Raw genomic sequence first — 21,277 nt, 5'->3', positions numbered from 1 at the left:
CTGCCGGGCGCTGATCACCCAGTCCTCCTTCACCAGGGACCCTCCGCAGAAGTGATCGCCCTCCCTGCGGAGCACAAGAGACGCTCAGCAGCTCCTCCAGGGTTAGAGCTGCGCCCGGGGCCCGGGGTTTACCTGTTACGTAAGCTGACGGTCCAGGGCGAGTTTCCTGGGATCCCGCCCACCATGCGCCCCTTCACCGCGCTCCGGTCCTGCCTTTTACCGCACGAATCAAAGGCAATTTTTTCTGTAAAGATGGCGACACCATGAGAAAAGGGGTGTGGCTACAGGAGGGGTGGGGCAATGACACGGAGGCTATAAGAGGGTGTGGCTACAGGAGGGGTGGGGCAATTACATAGGGAGGCTATAAGAGGGTGTGGCTACAGGAGGGGTGGGGCAATGACATAGGGAGGCTATAAGAGGGTGTGGCTACAGGAGGGGTGGGGAAATGACATAGGGAGGCTATAAGGGTGTGGCTACAGGAGGGGTGGGAGGCTATGAGGGTGTGGCTACAGCTATGAGAGGAGGGGCTATGGCGGTTATGAGAGGGGCGGAGCTTACCGGCTTCTTTAATGCTGATTGGGTTTTCTCCATCTGAGGAATCAGAGACACAAAGTAAATAGACGCGTCCAGGTCCATGGTGCGCTGCAGTCACCCAAAGAGCTGCGGCCACGCGTCCAGGCTCCAGCCACCTACAGAGCTGCAGCCACGCGTCCGGGCTCCAGCCACCCAAAGAGCTGCGGCCACGCGTCCGGGCTCCAGTCACCCAAAGAGCTGCGGCCACGCGTCCGGACTCCAGTCACCCAAAGAGCTGCGGCCACGCGTCCAGGCTCCAGTCACCCACAGAGCTGCAGCCACGCGTCCAGGCTCCAGTCACCTACAGAGCTGCGGCCACGCGTCCGGGCTCCAGCCACCCAAAGAGCTGCGGCCACGCGTCCGGGCTCCAGTCACCCAAAGAGCTGCGGCCACGCGTCCAGGCTCCAGTCACCCACAGAGCTGCAGCCACGCGTCCAGGCTCCAGTCACCTACAGAGCTGCAGCCACGCGTCCGGGCTCCAGCCACCCAAAGAGCTGCGGCCACGCGTCCAGGCTCCAGTCACCCAAAGAGCTGCGGCCACGCGTCCAGGCTCCAGTCACCCACAGAGCTGCAGCCACGCGTCCAGGCTCCAGTCACCTACAGAGCTGCAGCCACGCGTCCAGGCTCCAGTCACCCAAAGAGCTGCGGCCACGCATCCAGGCTCCAGTCACCCACAGAGCTGCGGCCACGCATCCAGGCTCCAGTCACCCACAGAGCTGCAGCCACGCGTCCAGGCTCCAGTCACCTACAGAGCTGCGGCCACGCATCCAGGCTCCAGTCACCCACAGAGCTGCGGCCACGCATCCAGGCTCCAGTCACCCAAAGAGCTGCGGCCACGCGTCCAGGCTCCAGTCACCCAAAGAGCTGCGGCCACGCGTCCAGGCTCCAGTCACCCAAAGAGCTGCGGCCACGCGTCCAGGCTCCAGTCACCCACAGAGCTGCGGCCACGCATCCAGGCTCCAGTCACCCAAAGAGCTGCGGCCACGCATCCAGGCTCCAGTCACCCAAAGAGCTGCGGCCACGCATCCAGGCTCCAGTCACCTACAGAGCGGCAGCCACGCGTCCAGGCTCCAGTCACCTACAGAGCGGCAGCCACGCGTCCAGGCTCCAGTCACCCACAGAGCGGCAGCCACGCTTCAGGGCTCCAGTCACCTACAGAGCGGCAGCCACGCGTCCAGGCTCCAGTCACCTACAGAGCGGCAGCCACGCGTCCAGGCTCCAGTCACCCACAGAGCGGCAGCCACGCTTCAGGGCTCCAGTCACCTACAGAGCGGCGGCCACGCGTCCAGGCTCCAGTCACCTACAGAGCGGCAGCCACGCGTCCAGGCTCCAGTCACCCACAGAGCGTCAGCCACGCTTCAGGGCTCCAGTCACCTACAGAGCGGCGGCCACGCTTCAGGGCTCCAGTCACCTACAGAGCTGCGGCCACGCTTCCGAGCTCCAGTCACCTACAGGGCGGCGGCCACGCGTCCAGGCTCCAGTCACCTACAGAGCTGCGGCCACGCTTCCGAGCTCCAGTCACCTACAGAGCGGCAGCCACGCGTCCAGGCTCCAGTCACCTACAGAGCGGCGGCCACGCTTCAGGGCTCCAGTCACCTACAGAGCTGCACCCACGCATCCAGGCTCCAGTCACCCACAGAGCGGCAGCCACGCTTCAGGGCTCCATTCACCTACAGAGCTGCAGCCACGCGTCCAGGCTCCAGTCACCTACAGAGCGGCAGCCACGCGTCCGGGCTCCAGTCACCTACAGGGCGGCGGCCACGCGTCCAGGCTCCAGTCACCTACAGAGCTGCGGCCACGCTTCCGAGCTCCAGTCACCTACAGAGCGGCAGCCACGCGTCCAGGCTCCAGTCACCTACAGAGCGGCGGCCACGCTTCAGGGCTCCAGTCACCTACAGAGCTGCACCCACGCATCCAGGCTCCAGTCACCCACAGAGCGGCAGCCACGCTTCAGGGCTCCATTCACCTACAGAGCTGCAGCCACGCGTCCAGGCTCCAGTCACCTACAGAGCGGCAGCCACGCGTCCGGGCTCCAGTCACCTACAGAGCGGCAGCCACGCGTCCGGGCTCCAGTCACCTACAGAGCGGCAGCCACGCTTCAGGGCTCCAGTCACCCACAGAGCGGCAGCCACGCTTCAGGGCTCCAGTCACCTACAGAGCGGCAGCCACGCGTCCGGGCTCCAGTCACCTACAGAGCGGCAGCCACGCGTCCAGGCTCCAGTCACCTACAGAGCGGCAGCCACGCGTCCAGGCTCCAGTCACCTACAGAGCGGCAGCCACGCGTCCAGGCTCCAGTCACCTACAGAGCGGCAGCCACGCTTCAGGGCTCCAGTCACCTACAGAGCGGCAGCCACGCGTCCAGGCTCCAGTCACCCACAGAGCGGCAACCACGCGTCCGGGCTCCAGTCACCTACAGAGCGGCAGCCACGCGTCCAGGCTCCAGTCACCTACAGAGCGGCAGCCACGCGTCCAGGCTCCAGTCACCTACAGAGCGGCAGCCACGCGTCCAGGCTCCAGTCACCTACAGAGCGGCAGCCACGCTTCAGGTCTCCAGTCACCTACAGAGCGGCAGCCACGCGTCCAGGCTCCAGTCACCTACAGAGCGGCAGCCACGCGTCCAGGCTCCAGTCACCCACAGAGCTGCGGTCACACGCTCAAGCTCCAGTCACCCACAGAGCTGCGGCCACGTGTCCAGGCTCCAGTCACCCAAAGAGCTGCGGCCACGCGTCCAGGCTCCAGTCACCCACAGAGCGGCAGCCACGCTTCAGGGCTCCAGTCACCCACAGAGCTGCAGCCACGCGTCCAGTCTCCAGTCACCCAAGAGCGGCAGCCACGCGTCCAGGCTCCAGTCACCCAAGAGCGGCAGCCACGCGTCCAGGCTCCAGTCACCTACAGAGCGGCAGCCACGCGTCCAGGCTCCAGTCACCTACAGAGCGGCAGCCACGCTTCAGGGCTCCAGTCACCTACAGAGCTGCACCCACGCGGCCGGGCTCCAGTCACCTACAGAGCTGCACCCACGCGGCCGGGCTCCAGTCACCTACAGAGCTGCACCCATGCGGCCGGGCTCCAGTCACCCACAGAGCTGCGGTCACATGCTTAAGCTCCAGTCACCCACAGAGCTGCGGCCACGCGTCCAGGCTCCAGTCACCCACAGAGCTGCGGCCACGCGTCCAGGCTCCAGTCACCCATAGAGCTGCGGCCACGCGTCCAGGCTCCAGTCACCCACAGAGCTGCGTCCAGGCTCCAGTCACCCACAGAGCTGCGGCCACGTGCTCGAGCTCCAGTCACCCACAGAGCTGCACCCACACGTCCGGGCTCCAGTCACCCACAGAGCTGCGGTCACGTGCTCAAGCTCCAGTCACCCACAGAGCTGCGGCCACGCGTCCAGTCTCCAGTCACCCAAGAGCGGCAGCCACGCGTCCAGGCTCCAGTCACCTACAGAGCGGCAGCCACGCGTCCAGGCTCCAGTCACCTACAGAGCGGCAGCCACGCTTCAGGGCTCCAGTCACCTACAGAGCTGCACCCACGCGGCCGGGCTCCAGTCACCTACAGAGCTGCACCCACGCGGCCGGGCTCCAGTCACCCACAGAGCTGCACCCATGCGGCCGGGCTCCAGTCACCCACAGAGCTGCGGTCACATGCTTAAGCTCCAGTCACCCACAGAGCTGCGGCCACGCGTCCAGGCTCCAGTCACCCACAGAGCTGCGGCCACGCGTCCAGGCTCCAGTCACCCATAGAGCTGCGGCCACGCGTCCAGGCTCCAGTCACCCACAGAGCTGCGTCCAGGCTCCAGTCACCCACAGAGCTGCGGCCACGTGCTCGAGCTCCAGTCACCCACAGAGCTGCACCCACACGTCCGGGCTCCAGTCACCCACAGAGCTGCGGTCACGTGCTCAAGCTCCAGTCACCCACAGAGCTGCGGCCACGCGTCCAGGCTCCAGTCACCCACAGAGCTGCGGCCACGTGCTTGAGTTCCAGTCACCCACAGAGCTGCACCAACGCGTCCGGGCTCCAGTCACCCAAAGAGCTGCGGCCACGTGCTTGAGCTCCAGTCCAGTGAGTACAGCTCTGGATGTGACTGGAGTAGTAGATGATTCATCCTTACCGCAAGGTGTGACAGCGCAGTAGTCGAAGGGTGTTGTGGGGTCCTTGGTGTAGCACCAGGGGCCGTGGCTGTCGCCGTCAGGGTTGCGGCAGTAGTTTTCCTTCAAGGAGTCGCTTGCAGGAAATCTGTGGAGAGAAGAGCTGACGCTCAGTGTGTGACCGGTCCGCAGGGCGTGGGGGCGCAGGACACTGGGGGGGGGGGGGGGGCGCGTAACTTACGGGAGCTCATTGGACATCTCCTTCCAGGGGCGGCACGGGATCCCCTTCCTCGTCTTGTTGGCGCTTCCATTATACGTCTCGCCATTACCGGAGAAACAACCTGAAAGCAGAAGACACTGCAGCAGAGCCCCAGCTGTGTCTATTCAGTGACTGCCGGCAGTGGTGGCGCCGCTGACCTCTCACCTGTGTCGGGCACATCGTCCGGGCAGCGGCGGATCTGGAAGCAGTACGCCATTCTCATGCGGGGGTCTGTGGTGAAGCACCAGGGGGCTTCTGATCCGTCCGGATTCCGGCAGTAATTCTCCTCCAGTGCCCTACAAGGAAGCACAGAGGAGGCGGAGTCACCGGGCTGCCTGCTGGGAGTTGTAGTGCCCTGTATTGCCCACCACTCACTTGCAGGGGTATTTCTCGGGTAGGAAGCGATGCTTGTGTGGCGTCTGAGCGTCCCATCGCTGGCAGGGAATACCGGAGGTGGTCGTCGCCGCTTTACCGCGGTAACCTTCCCCTTTACCGGAGAAACAGCTACTGGCGACCGCGACACCCGACAGGCGCTGCTTCTCTGCTTCACCAGACGGAGGAAAGTAAAGGGGGGGAGACACCGGGACATCAGCAGAGAGCAGCTCCACCCCCTATATATACCAGCTCCACCCCCTATATACCAGCTCCACCCCCTATATACCAGCTCCAACCCCTATATACACCCCCTATATATACCAGCTCCACCCCCTATATACCAGCTCCACCCCCTATATATACCAGCGCCACCCCCTATATACACCCCCTATATATACCAGCTCCACCCCCTATATACCAGCTCCACCCCCTATATACACGCCATAAATATACCAGCTCCACCCCTTATATACCAGCTCCACCCCCTATATACCAGCTCCAACCCCCTATATACACCCCTATATACCAGCTCCACCCCTATATACACCCTCTATATATACCAGCTCCACCCCCTATATACCAGCTCCAACCCCTATATACCAGCTCCACCCCCTATATATACCAGCTCCACCCCTATATACCAGCTCCACCCCTATATACCAGCTCCAACCCCTATATACCAGCTCCAACCCCTATATATACCAGCTCCACCCCTATATATATACCAGCTCCACCCTATATATACCAGCTCCAACCCCCTATATACACCCCTATATACACCCCCTATATATACCAGCTCCACCCCCTATATACACGCCATAAATATACCAGCTCCACCCCTACATACCAGCTCCACCCCCTATATACCAGCTCCAACCCACTATATACACCCCTATATACCAGCTCCACCCCCTATATACACGCCATAAATATACCAGCTCCACCCCCTACATACCAGCTCCACCCCCTACACACCAGCTCCAACCCCCTATATAAACCCCTATATACCAGCTCCACCCCAATATACCAGCTCCACCCCCTATATACCAGCTCCACCCCCTATATAAACCGCCTATATATACCAGCTCCACCCCCTATATATACCAGCTCCACCCCTATATACACCCCCTATATATACACCAGCTCCACCCCCTATATACACCCTATATACCAGCTCCACCCCTATATATACCAGCTCCACCCCCTATATACATGCCATAAATATACCAGCTCCACCCCCTACATACCAGCTCCACCCCTATATACCAGCTCCAACCCCCTATATACACCCCTATATACCAGCTCCACCCCTACATACCAGCTCCACCCCCTATATACACCCCCTATATATACTAGCTCCACCCCCTATATACACCCCCTATATATACCAGCTCCACCCCCTATATACCAGCTCCACACCCCTATATACCCCCCATACATGCACCCCACTGCTCCCAATTGACTTACTGCATTTAGTGATGCTGCAGAACTCTCGCTCCACGCTGGGGTCGGTGCTGTAGCACCAGGGCCGCTCCGAACTGTCTGGGTTCCGGCAGTAATTATCATCCAGGTGCTTGTCCGGATACCTGCAGCAGTAAGAGGCCACTATATGGGCTGAGCATAGGACCACGCGGCTATATACACTCTGCGTGGCGCTATATACCCTCTGCGTGGCGCTATATACCCTCTGCGTGGCGCTATATACCCTCTGCGTGGCGCTATATACCCTCTGCGTGGCGCTATATACCCTCTGCGTGGCGCTATATACCCGCTGCGTGGCGCTATATACCTGCTGCGTGGCGCTATATACCCTCTGCGTGGCGCTATATACCCGCTGCGTGGCGCTATATACCCGCTGCGTGGCGCTATATACCCGCTGCGTGGCGCTATATACCCTCTGCGTGGCGCTATATACCCTCTGCGTGGCGCTATATACCCGCTGCGTGGCGCTATATACCCGCTGCGTGGCGCTATATACCCTCTGCGTGGCGCTATATACCCTCTGCGTGGCGCTATATACCCTCTGCGTGGCGCTATATACCCGCTGCGTGGCGCTATATACCCGCTGCGTGGCGCTATATACCCGCTGCGTGGCGCTATATACCCGCTGCGTGGCGCTATATACCCTCTGCGTGGCGCTATATACCCGCTGCGTGGCGCTATATACCCGCTGCGTGGCGCTATATACCCTCTGCGTGGCGCTATATACCCTCTGCGTGGCGCTATATACCCTCTGCGTGGCGCTATATACCCTCTGCGTGGCGCTATATACCCACTGCGTGGCGCTATATACCCGCTGCGTGGCGCTATATACCCGCTGCGTGGCGCTATATACCCGCTGCGTGGCGCTATATACCCTCTGCGTGGCGCTATATACCCTCTGCGTGGCGCTATATACCCTCTGCGTGGCGCTATATACCCACTGCGTGGCGCTATATACCCACTGCGTGGCGCTATATACCCTCTGCGTGGCGCTATATACCCGCTGTGTGGCGCTATATACCCGCTGCGTGGCGCTATATACCCTCTGCGTGGCGCTATATACCCGCTGCGTGGCGCTACATACCCGCTGCGTGGCGCTATATACCCGCTGCGTGGCGCTATATACCCTCTGCGTGGCGCTATATACCCTCTGCGTGGCGCTATATACCCTCTGCGTGGCGCTATATACCCTCTGCGTGGCTTCAGGATCGTTGATGACCCAATAAAGGTAGACGAAAGACTCTAGAGGTTACCCCAAAAAGTTAGTCTCTAGGACTAGGGACAGAGTCAAAACTGTGGACAAACACACATTACTGACACCAGGGGTAAAGGAGCGGCAGGAATCCAGCAGAATACCCTTAGTGTCCACATTTGGTGCCCACAGTGGATCTATTGCCACGGTGACATGTAAACACTGGTCTATCCTATCCACGCTATCCTGGTGCCGGCCAGGAATGTAAATCCACCCCAATGTTCTCTTACAATCGCCCAAAAAACTTGAGAGATCAATTGGTTAAGAAACCTTCCAACCAGCCGAAACAGCGATGATATACATGTATGAACTGCAGCTACATACTAAGGGGGGTCATTCACCAAACCAATGTGACCTATGTAATATATGTATAACATGCAGTGTCCTGGGATCTATGTAATATATGTATAACATGCAGTGTCCTAGGATCTATGTAATATATGTATAACATGCAGTGTCCTGGGATCTATGTAATATATGTATAACATGCAGTGTCCTGGGATCTATGTAATATATGTATAACATGCAGTGTCCTGGGATCTATGTAATATATGTATAACATGCCGTGTCCTGGGATCTATGTAATATATGTATAACATGCAGTGTCCTGGGATCTATGTAATATATGTATAACATGCAGTGTCCTGGGATCTATGTAATATATGTATAACATGCAGTGTCCTGGGATCTATGTAATATATGTATAACATGCAGTGTCCTGGGATCTATGTAATATATGTATAACATGCAGTGTCCTGGGATCTATGTAATATATGTATAACATGCAGTGTCCTGGGATCTATGTAATATATGTATAACATGCCGTGTCCTGGGATCTATGTAATATATGTATAACATGCAGTGTCCTGGGATCTATGTAATATATGTATAACATGCAGTGTCCTGGGATCTATGTAATATATGTATAACATGCAGTGTCCTGGGATCTATGTAATATATGTATAACATGCAGTGTCCTGGGATCTATGTAATATATGTATAACATGCAGTGTCCTAGGATCTATGTAATATATGTATAACATGCAGTGTCCTGGGATCTATGTAATATATGTATAACATGCAGTGTCCTGGGATCTATGTAATATATGTATAACATGCAGTGTCCTGGGATCTATGTAATATATGTATAACATGCAGTGTCCTGGGATCTATGTAATATATGTATAACATGCAGTGTCCTGGGATCTATGTAATATATGTATAACATGCAGTGTCCTGGGATCTATGTAATATATGTATAACATGCAGTGTCCTGGGATCTATGTAATATATGTATAACATGCAGTGTCCTGGGATCTATGTAATATATGTATAACATGCAGTGTCCTGGGATCTATGTAATATATGTATAACATGCAGTGTCCTGGGATCTATGTAATATATGTATAACATGCCGTGTCCTGGGATCTATGTAATATATGTATAACATGCAGTGTCCTGGGATCTATGTAATATATGTATAACATGCAGTGTCCTAGGATCTATGTAATATATGTATAACATGCAGTGTCCTGGGATCTATGTAATATATGTATAACATGCAGTGTCCTGGGATCTATGTAATATATGTATAACATGCAGTGTCCTGGGATCTATGTAATATATGTATAACATGCAGTGTCCTGGGATCTATGTAATATATGTATAACATGCAGTGTCCTGGGATCTATGTAATATATGTATAACATGCAGTGTCCTGGGATCTATGTAATATATGTATAACATGCAGTGTCCTGGGATCTATGTAATATATGTATAACATGCAGTGTCCTGGGATCTATGTAATATATGTATAACATGCAGTGTCCTGGGATCTATGTAATATATGTATAACATGCAGTGTCCTGGGATCTATGTAATATATGTATAACATGCAGTGTCCTGGGATCTATGTAATATATGTATAACATGCCGTGTCCTGGGATCTATGTAATATATGTATAACATGCAGTGTCCTGGGATCTATGTAATATATGTATAACATGCAGTGTCCTGGGATCTATGTAATATATGTATAACATGCAGTGTCCTGGGATCTATGTAATATATGTATAACATGCAGTGTCCTGGGATCTATGTAATATATGTATAACATGCAGTGTCCTGGGATCTATGTAATATATGTATAACATGCAGTGTCCTGGGATCTATGTAATATATGTATAACATGCGTGTCCTGGGATCTATGTAATATATGTATAACATGCAGTGTCCTGGGATCTATGTAATATATGTATAACATGCAGTGTCCTGGGATCTATGTAATATATGTATAACATGCAGTGTCCTGGGATCTATGTAATATATGTATAACATGCCGTGTCCTGGGATCTATGTAATATATGTATAACATGCAGTGTCCTGGGATCTATGTAATATATGTATAACATGCAGTGTCCTGGGATCTATGTAATATATGTATAACATGCAGTGTCCTGGGATCTATGTAATATATGTATAACATGCAGTGTCCTGGGATCTATGTAATATATGTATAACATGCAGTGTCCTGGGATCTATGTAATATATGTATAACATGCAGTGTCCTGGGATCTATGTAATATATGTATAACATGCAGTGTCCTGGGATCTATGTAATATATGTATAACATGCAGTGTCCTGGGATCTATGTAATATATGTATAACATGCAGTGTCCTGGGATCTATGTAATATATGTATAACATGCAGTGTCCTGGATCTATGTAATATATGTATAACATGCAGTGTCCTGGGATCTATGTAATATATGTATAACATGCCGTGTCCTGGGATCTATGTAATATATGTATAACATGCAGTGTCCTGGGATCTATGTAATATATGTATAACATGCCGTGTCCTGGGATCTATGTAATATATGTATAACATGCAGTGTCCTGGGATCTATGTAATATATGTATAACATGCAGTGTCCTGGGATCTATGTAATATATGTATAACATGCAGTGTCCTGGGATCTATGTAATATATGTATAACATGCAGTGTCCTGGGATCTATGTAATATATGTATAACATGCAGTGTCCTGGGATCTATGTAATATATGTATAACATGCAGTGTCCTGGGATCTATGTAATATATGTATAACATGCAGTGTCCTGGGATCTATGTAATATATGTATAACATGCAGTGTCCTGGGATCTATGTAATATATGTATAACATGCAGTGTCCTGGGATCTATGTAATATATGTATAACATGCAGTGTCCTGGGATCTATGTAATATATGTATAACATGCAGTGTCCTGGGATCTATGTAATATATGTATAACATGCAGTGTCCTGGGATCTATGTAATATATGTATAACATGCCGTGTCCTGGGATCTATGTAATATATGTATAACATGCCGTGTCCTGGGATCTATGTAATATATGTATAACATGCAGTGTCCTGGGATCTATGTAATATATGTATAACATGCCGTGTCCTGGGATCTATGTAATATATGTATAACATGCAGTGTCCTGGGATCTATGTAATATATGTATAACATGCAGTGTCCTGGGATCTATGTAATATATGTATAACATGCAGTGTCCTGGGATCTATGTAATATATGTATAACATGCAGTGTCCTGGGATCTATGTAATATATGTATAACATGCAGTGTCCTGGGATCTATGTAATATATGTATAACATGCAGTGTCCTGGGATCTATGTAATATATGTATAACATGCAGTGTCCTGGGATCTATGTAATATATGTATAACATGCAGTGTCCTGGGATCTATGTAATATATGTATAACATGCAGTGTCCTGGGATCTATGTAATATATGTATAACATGCAGTGTCCTGGGATCTATGTAATATATGTATAACATGCAGTGTCCTGGGATCTATGTAATATATGTATAACATGCAGTGTCCTGGGATCTATGTAATATATGTATAACATGCAGTGTCCTGGGATCTATGTAATATATGTATAACATGCAGTGTCCTGGGATCTATGTAATATATGTATAACATGCAGTGTCCTGGGATCTATGTAATATATGTATAACATGCAGTGTCCTGGGATCTATGTAATATATGTATAACATGCAGTGTCCTAGGATCTATGTAATATATGTATAACATGCAGTGTCCTGGGATCTATGTAATATATGTATAACATGCAGTGTCCTAGGATCTATGTAATATATGTATAACATGCAGTGTCCTGGGATCTATGTAATATATGTATAACATGCAGTGTCCTGGGATCTATGTAATATATGTATAACATGCAGTGTCCTGGGATCTATGTAATATATGTATAACATGCAGTGTCCTGGGATCTATGTAATATATGTATAACATGCAGTGTCCTGGGATCTATGTAATATATGTATAACATGCAGTGTCCTGGGATCTATGTAATATATGTATAACATGCAGTGTCCTGGGATCTATGTAATATATGTATAACATGCAGTGTCCTGGGATCTATGTAATATATGTATAACATGCAGTGTCCTGGGATCTATGTAATATATGTATAACATGCCGTGTCCTGGGATCTATGTAATATATGTATAACATGCAGTGTCCTGGGATCTATGTAATATATGTATAACATGCAGTGTCCTGGGATCTATGTAATATATGTATAACATGCAGTGTCCTAGGATCTATGTAATATATGTATAACATGCAGTGTCCTGGGATCTATGTAATATATGTATAACATGCAGTGTCCTGGGATCTATGTAATATATGTATAACATGCAGTGTCCTGGGATCTATGTAATATATGTATAACATGCAGTGTCCTGGGATCTATGTAATATATGTATAACATGCAGTGTCCTAGGATCTATGTAATATATGTATAACATGCAGTGTCCTAGGATCTATGTAATATATGTATAACATGCAGTGTCCTGGGATCTATGTAATATATGTATAACATGCAGTGTCCTGGGATCTATGTAATATATGTATAACATGCAGTGTCCTGGGATCTATGTAATATATGTATAACATGCAGTGTCCTGGGATCTATGTAATATATGTATAACATGCAGTGTCCTGGGATCTATGTAATATATGTATAACATGCCGTGTCCTGGGATCTATGTAATATATGTATAACATGCCGTGTCCTGGGATCTATGTAATATATGTATAACATGCAGTGTCCTGGGATCTATGTAATATATGTATAACATGCAGTGTCCTGGGATCTATGTAATATATGTATAACATGCAGTGTCCTAGGATCTATGTAATATATGTATAACATGCAGTGTCCTGGGATCTATGTAATATATGTATAACATGCAGTGTCCTGGGATCTATGTAATATATGTATAACATGCAGTGTCCTGGGATCTATGTAATATATGTATAACATGCAGTGTCCTGGGATCTATGTAATATATGTATAACATGCAGTGTCCTGGGATCTATGTAATATATGTATAACATGCAGTGTCCTGGGATCTATGTAATATATGTATAACATGCAGTGTCCTGGGATCTATGTAATATATGTATAACATGCAGTGTCCTGGGATCTATGTAATATATGTATAACATGCAGTGTCCTGGGATCTATGTAATATATGTATAACATGCAGTGTCCTGGGATCTATGTAATATATGTATAACATGCAGTGTCCTGGGATCTATGTAATATATGTATAACATGCAGTGTCCTGGGATCTATGTAATATATGTATAACATGCAGTGTCCTGGGATCTATGTAATATATGTATAACATGCAGTGTCCTGGGATCTATGTAATATATGTATAACATGCAGTGTCCTGGGATCTATGTATATATGTATAACATGCAGTGTCCTGGGATCTATGTAATATATGTATAACATGCAGTGTCCTGGGATCTATGTAATATATGTATAACATGCAGTGTCCTGGGATCTATGTAATATATGTATAACATGCCGTGTCCTGGGATCTATGTAATATATGTATAACATGCAGTGTCCTGGGATCTATGTAATATATGTATAACATGCAGTGTCCTGGGATCTATGTAATATATGTATAACATGCAGTGTCCTGGGATCTATGTAATATATGTATAACATGCAGTGTCCTGGGATCTATGTAATATATGTATAACATGCAGTGTCCTGGGATCTATGTAATATATGTATAACATGCCGTGTCCTGGGATCTATGTAATATATGTATAACATGCAGTGTCCTGGGATCTATGTAATATATGTATAACATGCAGTGTCCTGGGATCTATGTAATATATGTATAACATGCAGTGTCCTGGGATCTATGTAATATATGTATAACATGCAGTGTCCTGGGATCTATGTAATATATGTATAACATGCAGTGTCCTGGGATCTATGTAATGTATGTATAACATGCAGTGTCCTGGGATCTATGTAATATATGTATAACATGCAGTGTCCTGGGATCTATGTAATATATGTATAACATGCAGTGTCCTGGGATCTATGTAATATATGTATAACATGCAGTGTCCTGGGATCTATGTAATATATGTATAACATGCCGTGTCCTGGGATCTATGTAATATATGTATAACATGCAGTGTCCTGGGATCTATGTAATATATGTATAACATGCAGTGTCCTGGGATCTATGTAATATATGTATAACATGCAGTGTCCTGGGATCTATGTAATATATGTATAACATGCAGTGTCCTGGGATCTATGTAATATATGTATAACATGCAGTGTCCTGGGATCTATGTAATATATGTATAACATGCAGTGTCCTGGGATCTATGTAATATATGTATAACATGCAGTGTCCTGGGATCTATGTAATATATGTATAACATGCAGTGTCCTGGGATCTATGTAATATATGTATAACATGCAGTGTCCTGGGATCTATGTAATATATGTATAACATGCCGTGTCCTGGGATCTATGTAATATATGTATAACATGCAGTGTCCTGGGATCTATGTAATATATGTATAACATGCAGTGTCCTGGGATCTATGTAATATATGTATAACATGCAGTGTCCTGGGATCTATGTAATATATGTATAACATGCAGTGTCCTGGGATCTATGTAATATATGTATAACATGCAGTGTCCTGGGATCTATGTAATATATGTATAACATGCAGTGTCCTGGGATCTATGTAATATATGTATAACATGCAGTGTCCTAGGATCTATGTAATATATGTATAACATGCAGTGTCCTGGGATCTATGTAATATATGTATAACATGCAGTGTCCTGGGATCTATGTAATATATGTATAACATGCAGTGTCCTGGGATCTATGTAATATATGTATAACATGCAGTGTCCTGGGGAATATATGTATAACATGCAGTGTCCTGGGATCTATGTAATATATGTATAACATGCAGTGTCCTGGGATCTATGTAATATATGTATAACATGCAGTGTCCTGGGATCTATGTAATATATGTATAACATGCAGTGTCCTGGGATCTATGTAATATATGTATAACATGCAGTGTCCTGGGATCTATGTAATATATGTATAACATGCAGTGTCCTGGGATCTATGTAATATATGTATAACATGCCGTGTCCTGGGATCTATGTAATATATGTATAACATGCAGTGTCCTGGGATCTATGTAATATATGTATAACATGCAGTGTCCTGGGATCTATGTAATATATGTATAACATGCAGTGTCCTGGGATCTATGTAATATATGTATAACATGCAGTGTCCTGGGATCTATGTAATATATGTATAACATGCAGTGTCCTGGGATCTATGTAATATATGTATAACATGCAGTGTCCTGGGATCTATGTAATATATGTATAACATGCAGTGTCCTGGGATCTATGTAATATATGTATAACATGCCGTGTCCTGGGATCTATGTAATATATGTATAACATGCAGTGTCCTAGGATCTATGTAATATATGTATAACATGCAGTGTCCTAGGATCTATGTAATATATGTATAACATGCAGTGTCCTGGGATCTATGTAATATATGTATAACATGCAGTGTCCTGGGATCTATGTAATATATGTATAACATGCCGTGTCCTGGGATCTATGTAATATATGTATAACATGCAGTGTCCTGGGATCTATGTAATATATGTATAACATGCAGTGTCCTGGGATCTATGTAATATATGTATAACATGCAGTGTCCTGGGATCTATGTAATATATGTATAACATGCAGTGTCCTGGGATCTATGTAATATATGTATAACATGCAGTGTCCTGGGATCTATGTAATATATGTATAACATGCAGTGTCCTGGGATCTATGTAATATATGTATAACATGCAGTGTCCTGGGATCTATGTAATATATGTATAACATGCAGTGTCCTGGGATCTATGTAATATATGTATAACATGCAGTGTCCTGGGATCTATGTAATATATGTATAACATGCAGTGTCCTAGGATCTATGTAATATATGTATAACATGCAGTGTCCTGGGATCTATGTAATATATGTATAACATGCAGTGTCCTGGGATCTATGTAATATATGTATAACATGCAGTGTCCTGGGATCTATGTAATATATGTATAACATGCAGTGTCCTGGGATCTATGTAATATATGTATAACATGCCGTGTCCTGGGATCTATGTAATATATGTATAACATGCAGTGTCCTGGGATCTATGTAATATATGTATAACATGCAGTGTCCTGGGATCTATGTAATATATGTATAACATGCAGTGTCCTGGGATCTATGTAATATATGTATAACATGCAGTGTCCTGGGATCTATGTAATATATGTATAACATGCAGTGTCCTGGGATCTATGTAATATATGTATAACATGCAGTGTCCTGGGATCTATGTAATATATGTATAACATGCAGTGTCCTGGGATCTATGTAATATATGTATAACATGCAGTGTCCTAGGATCTATGTAATATATGTATAACATGCAGTGTCCTGGGATCTATGTAATATATGTATAACATGCAGTGTCCTGGGATCTATGTAATATATGTATAACATGCAGTGTCCTGGGATCTATGTAATATATGTATAACATGCAGTGTCCTAGGATCTATGTAATATATGTATAACATGCAGTATCCTGGGATCTATGTAATATATGTATAACATGCCGTGTCCTGGGATCTATGTAATATATGTATAACATGCAGTGTCCTGGGATCTATGTAATATATGTATAACATGCAGTGTCCTGGGATCTATGTAATATATGTATAACATGCAGTGTCCTGGGATCTATGTAATATATGTATAACATGCAGTGTCCTGGGATCTATGTAATATATGTATAACATGCAGTGTCCTGGGATCTATGTAATATATGTATAACATGCCGTGTCCTGGGATCTATGTAATATATGTATAACATGCAGTGTCCTGGGATCTATGTAATATATGTATAACATGCAGTGTCCTGGGATCTATGTAATATATGTATAACATGCAGTGTCCTGGGATCTATGTAATATATGTATAACATGCAGTGTCCTGGGATCTATGTAATATATGTATAACATGCAGTGTCCTGGGATCTATGTAATATATGTATAACATGCAGTGTCCTGGGATCTATGTAATATATGTATAACATGCAGTGTCCTGGGATCTATGTAATATATGTATAACATGCAGTGTCCTGGGATCTATGTAATATATGTATAACATGCCGTGTCCTGGGATCTATGTAATATATGTATAACATGCAGTGTCCTAGGATCTATGTAATATATGTATAACATGCAGTGTCCTGGGATCTATGTAATATATGTATAACATGCAGTGTCCTGGGATCTATGTAATATATGTATAACATGCCGTGTCCTGGGATCTATGTAATATATGTATAACATGCAGTGTCCTGGGATCTATGTAATATATGTATAACATGCAGTGTCCTGGGATCTATGTAATATATGTATAACATGCAGTGTCCTGGGATCTATGTAATATATGTATAACATGCCGTGTCCTGGGATCTATGTAATATATGTATAACATGCAGTGTCCTGGGATCTATGTAATATATGTATAACATGCAGTGTCCTGGGATCTATGTAATATATGTATAACATGCAGTGTCCTGGGATCTATGTAATATATGTATAACATGCAGTGTCCTGGGATCTATGTAATATATGTATAACATGCAGTGTCCTGGGATCTATGTAATATATGTATAACATGCAGTGTCCTGGGATCTATGTAATATATGTATAACATGCAGTGTCCTGGGATCTATGTAATATATGTATAACATGCAGTGTCCTGGGATCTATGTAATATATGTATAACATGCAGTGTCCTGGATCTATGTAATATATGTATAACATGCCGTGTCCTGGGATCTATGTAATATATGTATAACATGCAGTGTCCTGGGATCTATGTAATATATGTATAACATGCAGTGTCCTGGGATCTATGTAATATATGTATAACATGCCGTGTCCTGGGATCTATGTAATATATGTATAACATGCAGTGTCCTGGGATCTATGTAATATATGTATAACATGCAGTGTCCTGGGATCTATGTAATATATGTATAACATGCAGTGTCCTGGGATCTATGTAATATATGTATAACATGCAGTGTCCTGGGATCTATGTAATATATGTATAACATGCAGTGTCCTGGGATCTATGTAATATATGTATAACATGCAGTGTCCTGGGATCTATGTAATATATGTATAACATGCAGTGTCCTGGGATCTATGTAATATATGTATAACATGCAGTGTCCTGGGATCTATGTAATATATGTATAACATGCAGTGTCCTGGGATCTATGTAATATATGTATAACATGCAGTGTCCTGGGATCTATGTAATATATGTATAACATGCAGTGTCCTGGGATCTATGTAATATATGTATAACATGCAGTGTCCTGGGATCTATGTAATATATGTATAACATGCAGTGTCCTAGGATCTATGTAATATATGTATAACATGCAGTGTCCTGGGATCTATGTAATATATGTATAACATGCAGTGTCCTGGGATCTATGTAATATATGTATAACATGCCGTGTCCTGGGATCTATGTAATATATGTATAACATGCAGTGTCCTGGGATCTATGTAATATATGTATAACATGCAGTGTCCTGGGATCTATGTAATATATGTATAACATGCAGTGTCCTGGGATCTATGTAATATATGTATAACATGCAGTGTCCTGGGATCTATGTAATATATGTATAACATGCAGTGTCCTGGGATCTATGTAATATATGTATAACATGCAGTGTCCTGGGATCTATGTAATATATGTATAACCATCCGTCTTCTATCAATACATCCATATTCTCTGAATTTGGCCACAAGTTACACCAATCACGGTTTTGTGTTATTGATTTTGTCCCACCTCCGAGGAGAGGAGACTGAATGGATCCATAACCTCGGCTCACTACAACCCGTAGGGCTAAATGTCGAGTTTAATCTGAACACCCTATTGCCCTATTGTTTTCTGTCCCTCCAGGGTAAGGCTGTATATATATATATATTTGTATATATACTGGACTTTGCTTTTGTTATTATTTTTTCTTTTGTTTTTTGTCCATGTTCTAAAGGTTGCCCATTTTTTGGGGTGTAGGCTAAACTTGGAGGGATCCTGTGCATACGGTTCAATGTATTTGGTCCGGGTGGCCGGGTGTGCCTCCATGCGGTAGCCATGGTAACGCCCTTGGTATTCCAAGCGCACAATGCCCGGGTCCTACCTGCAGCGGACTTACTGTCCTGGGAGACACAAGCCAACCCACACGTGACCTGTACACTCACTGTACCCAGACACAACATTGGATACCCACCGAACAGTGTCCCCCTCGCCTACTGGCACACACTGCGCTTTCCCCACACAAAGATGGCCGCCCTGACATGAGAGTTGGTCTGGCGATACTTGCAGTGACACTACGGACAAGGTGTCCCGCGCTCTGGTCATGATCGACCTACAGAGTCACCACCTCAGACAGGTGAGGCCCGGACTAGTGGAGGATATTAGACGCCGCCGTGCCGAGCTCATCGTTACTATACCCGCGGTGTGACGGGTTGCTAAGCAACCACTGAACATGAGCTTAGTAGTTATTTTGAGCACAACACGGTGAATGTCTCCTCCAAATACTCGTACACCATTGTGCACCTGAATCTGATGTACTTTACACGTTGTTATGGCGATATTCAGATTTGCATTGCGCACTTCTGTTGTTTACATTGACTGTTTGTGTCACATGACCACTGATGATGTCACATCCTGGGGGGCTATTTATACCCGGCATGTAACTCCATTCACATTGCTTGAAGATGGCTGCATTGCGCCAGCCGAAACGTGGCACTGTACTTTCCACAATACCAAGGAGTGCTGCTCTTCTGTCTACAAATTTTGGATATCCGCTGGGGTTTTGAGTCGAATCCCTGGAGCCTGCACCCACACGGGATTACAATCCTTTTGCTCACTGTGCTGCCTTTATTTGAATGTTGGTCACTCTGCGTGGCGCTATATACCCGCTGCGTGGCGCTACATACCCGCTGCGTGGCGCTACATACCCGCTGCGTGGCGCTACATACCCGCTGCGTGGCGCTATATACCCGCTGCGTGGCGCTATATACCCTCTGCGTGGCGCTATATACCCTCTGCGTGGCGCTATATATACCCTCTGCGTGGCGCTATATATACCCTCTGCGTGGCGCTATATATACCCTCTGCGTGGCGCTATATATACCCTCTGCGTGGCGCTATATACCCTCTGCGTGGCGCTATATACCCTCTGCGTGGCGCTATATACCCGCTGCGTGGCGCTATATATACCCTCTGCGTGGCGCTATATATACCCTCTGCGTGGCGCTATATATACCCTCTGCGTGGCGCTATATATACCCTCTGCGTGGCGCTATATACCCGCTGCGTGGCGCTATATACCCGCTGCGTGGCGCTATATACCCGCTGCGTGGCGCTATATACCCTCTGCGTGACGCTATATACCCTCTGTGTGGCGCTATATACCCGCTGCGTGGCGCTATATACCCGCTGCGTGGCGCTATATACCCTCTGCGTGGCGCTATATACCCTCTGCGTGGCGCTATATACCCTCTGCGTGGCGCTATATACCCGCTGCGTGGCGCTATATACCCGCTGCGTGGCGCTATATACCCTCTGCGTGGCGCTATATACCCTCTGCGTGGCGCTATATACCCTCTGTGTGGCGCTATATACCCTCAGTGTGGCGCTATATACCCGCTGCGTGGCGCTATATACCCT

General features: G+C 46.9%; 1 protein-coding gene across 1 annotated transcript in view; it reads right to left on the bottom strand.

Moving 5' to 3' along the window:
• Positions 1–3: 3 nt before the first annotated feature.
• The window catches only part of LOC140111677 (hepatocyte growth factor-like protein), a gene marked incomplete at its 3' end in the record, with an annotated part of 44,278 nt that continues 23,004 nt past the window's right edge, over positions 4–21,277 (bottom strand). Inside the window, exons 8-15 of the mRNA XM_072132402.1 lie at positions 6,757–6,875; positions 5,290–5,455; positions 5,080–5,210; positions 4,897–4,996; positions 4,679–4,803; positions 559–591; positions 133–244; positions 4–64 (exon numbers count right to left, since the gene is read on the bottom strand). Of these exons, the coding sequence (XP_071988503.1) occupies positions 4–64; positions 133–244; positions 559–591; positions 4,679–4,803; positions 4,897–4,996; positions 5,080–5,210; positions 5,290–5,455; positions 6,757–6,875 (847 nt within the window). The remainder of the gene's footprint in view (positions 65–132; positions 245–558; positions 592–4,678; positions 4,804–4,896; positions 4,997–5,079; positions 5,211–5,289; positions 5,456–6,756; positions 6,876–21,277) is intronic.

Source organism: Engystomops pustulosus, unplaced genomic scaffold (genome assembly GCF_040894005.1).
Source record: "Engystomops pustulosus unplaced genomic scaffold, aEngPut4.maternal MAT_SCAFFOLD_539, whole genome shotgun sequence".
Lineage (NCBI taxonomy): Eukaryota > Metazoa > Chordata > Amphibia > Anura > Leptodactylidae > Engystomops > Engystomops pustulosus.
Note: the sequence above shows the minus strand (reverse complement) of the source record. Positions and strands in the feature narration are given on the sequence as shown.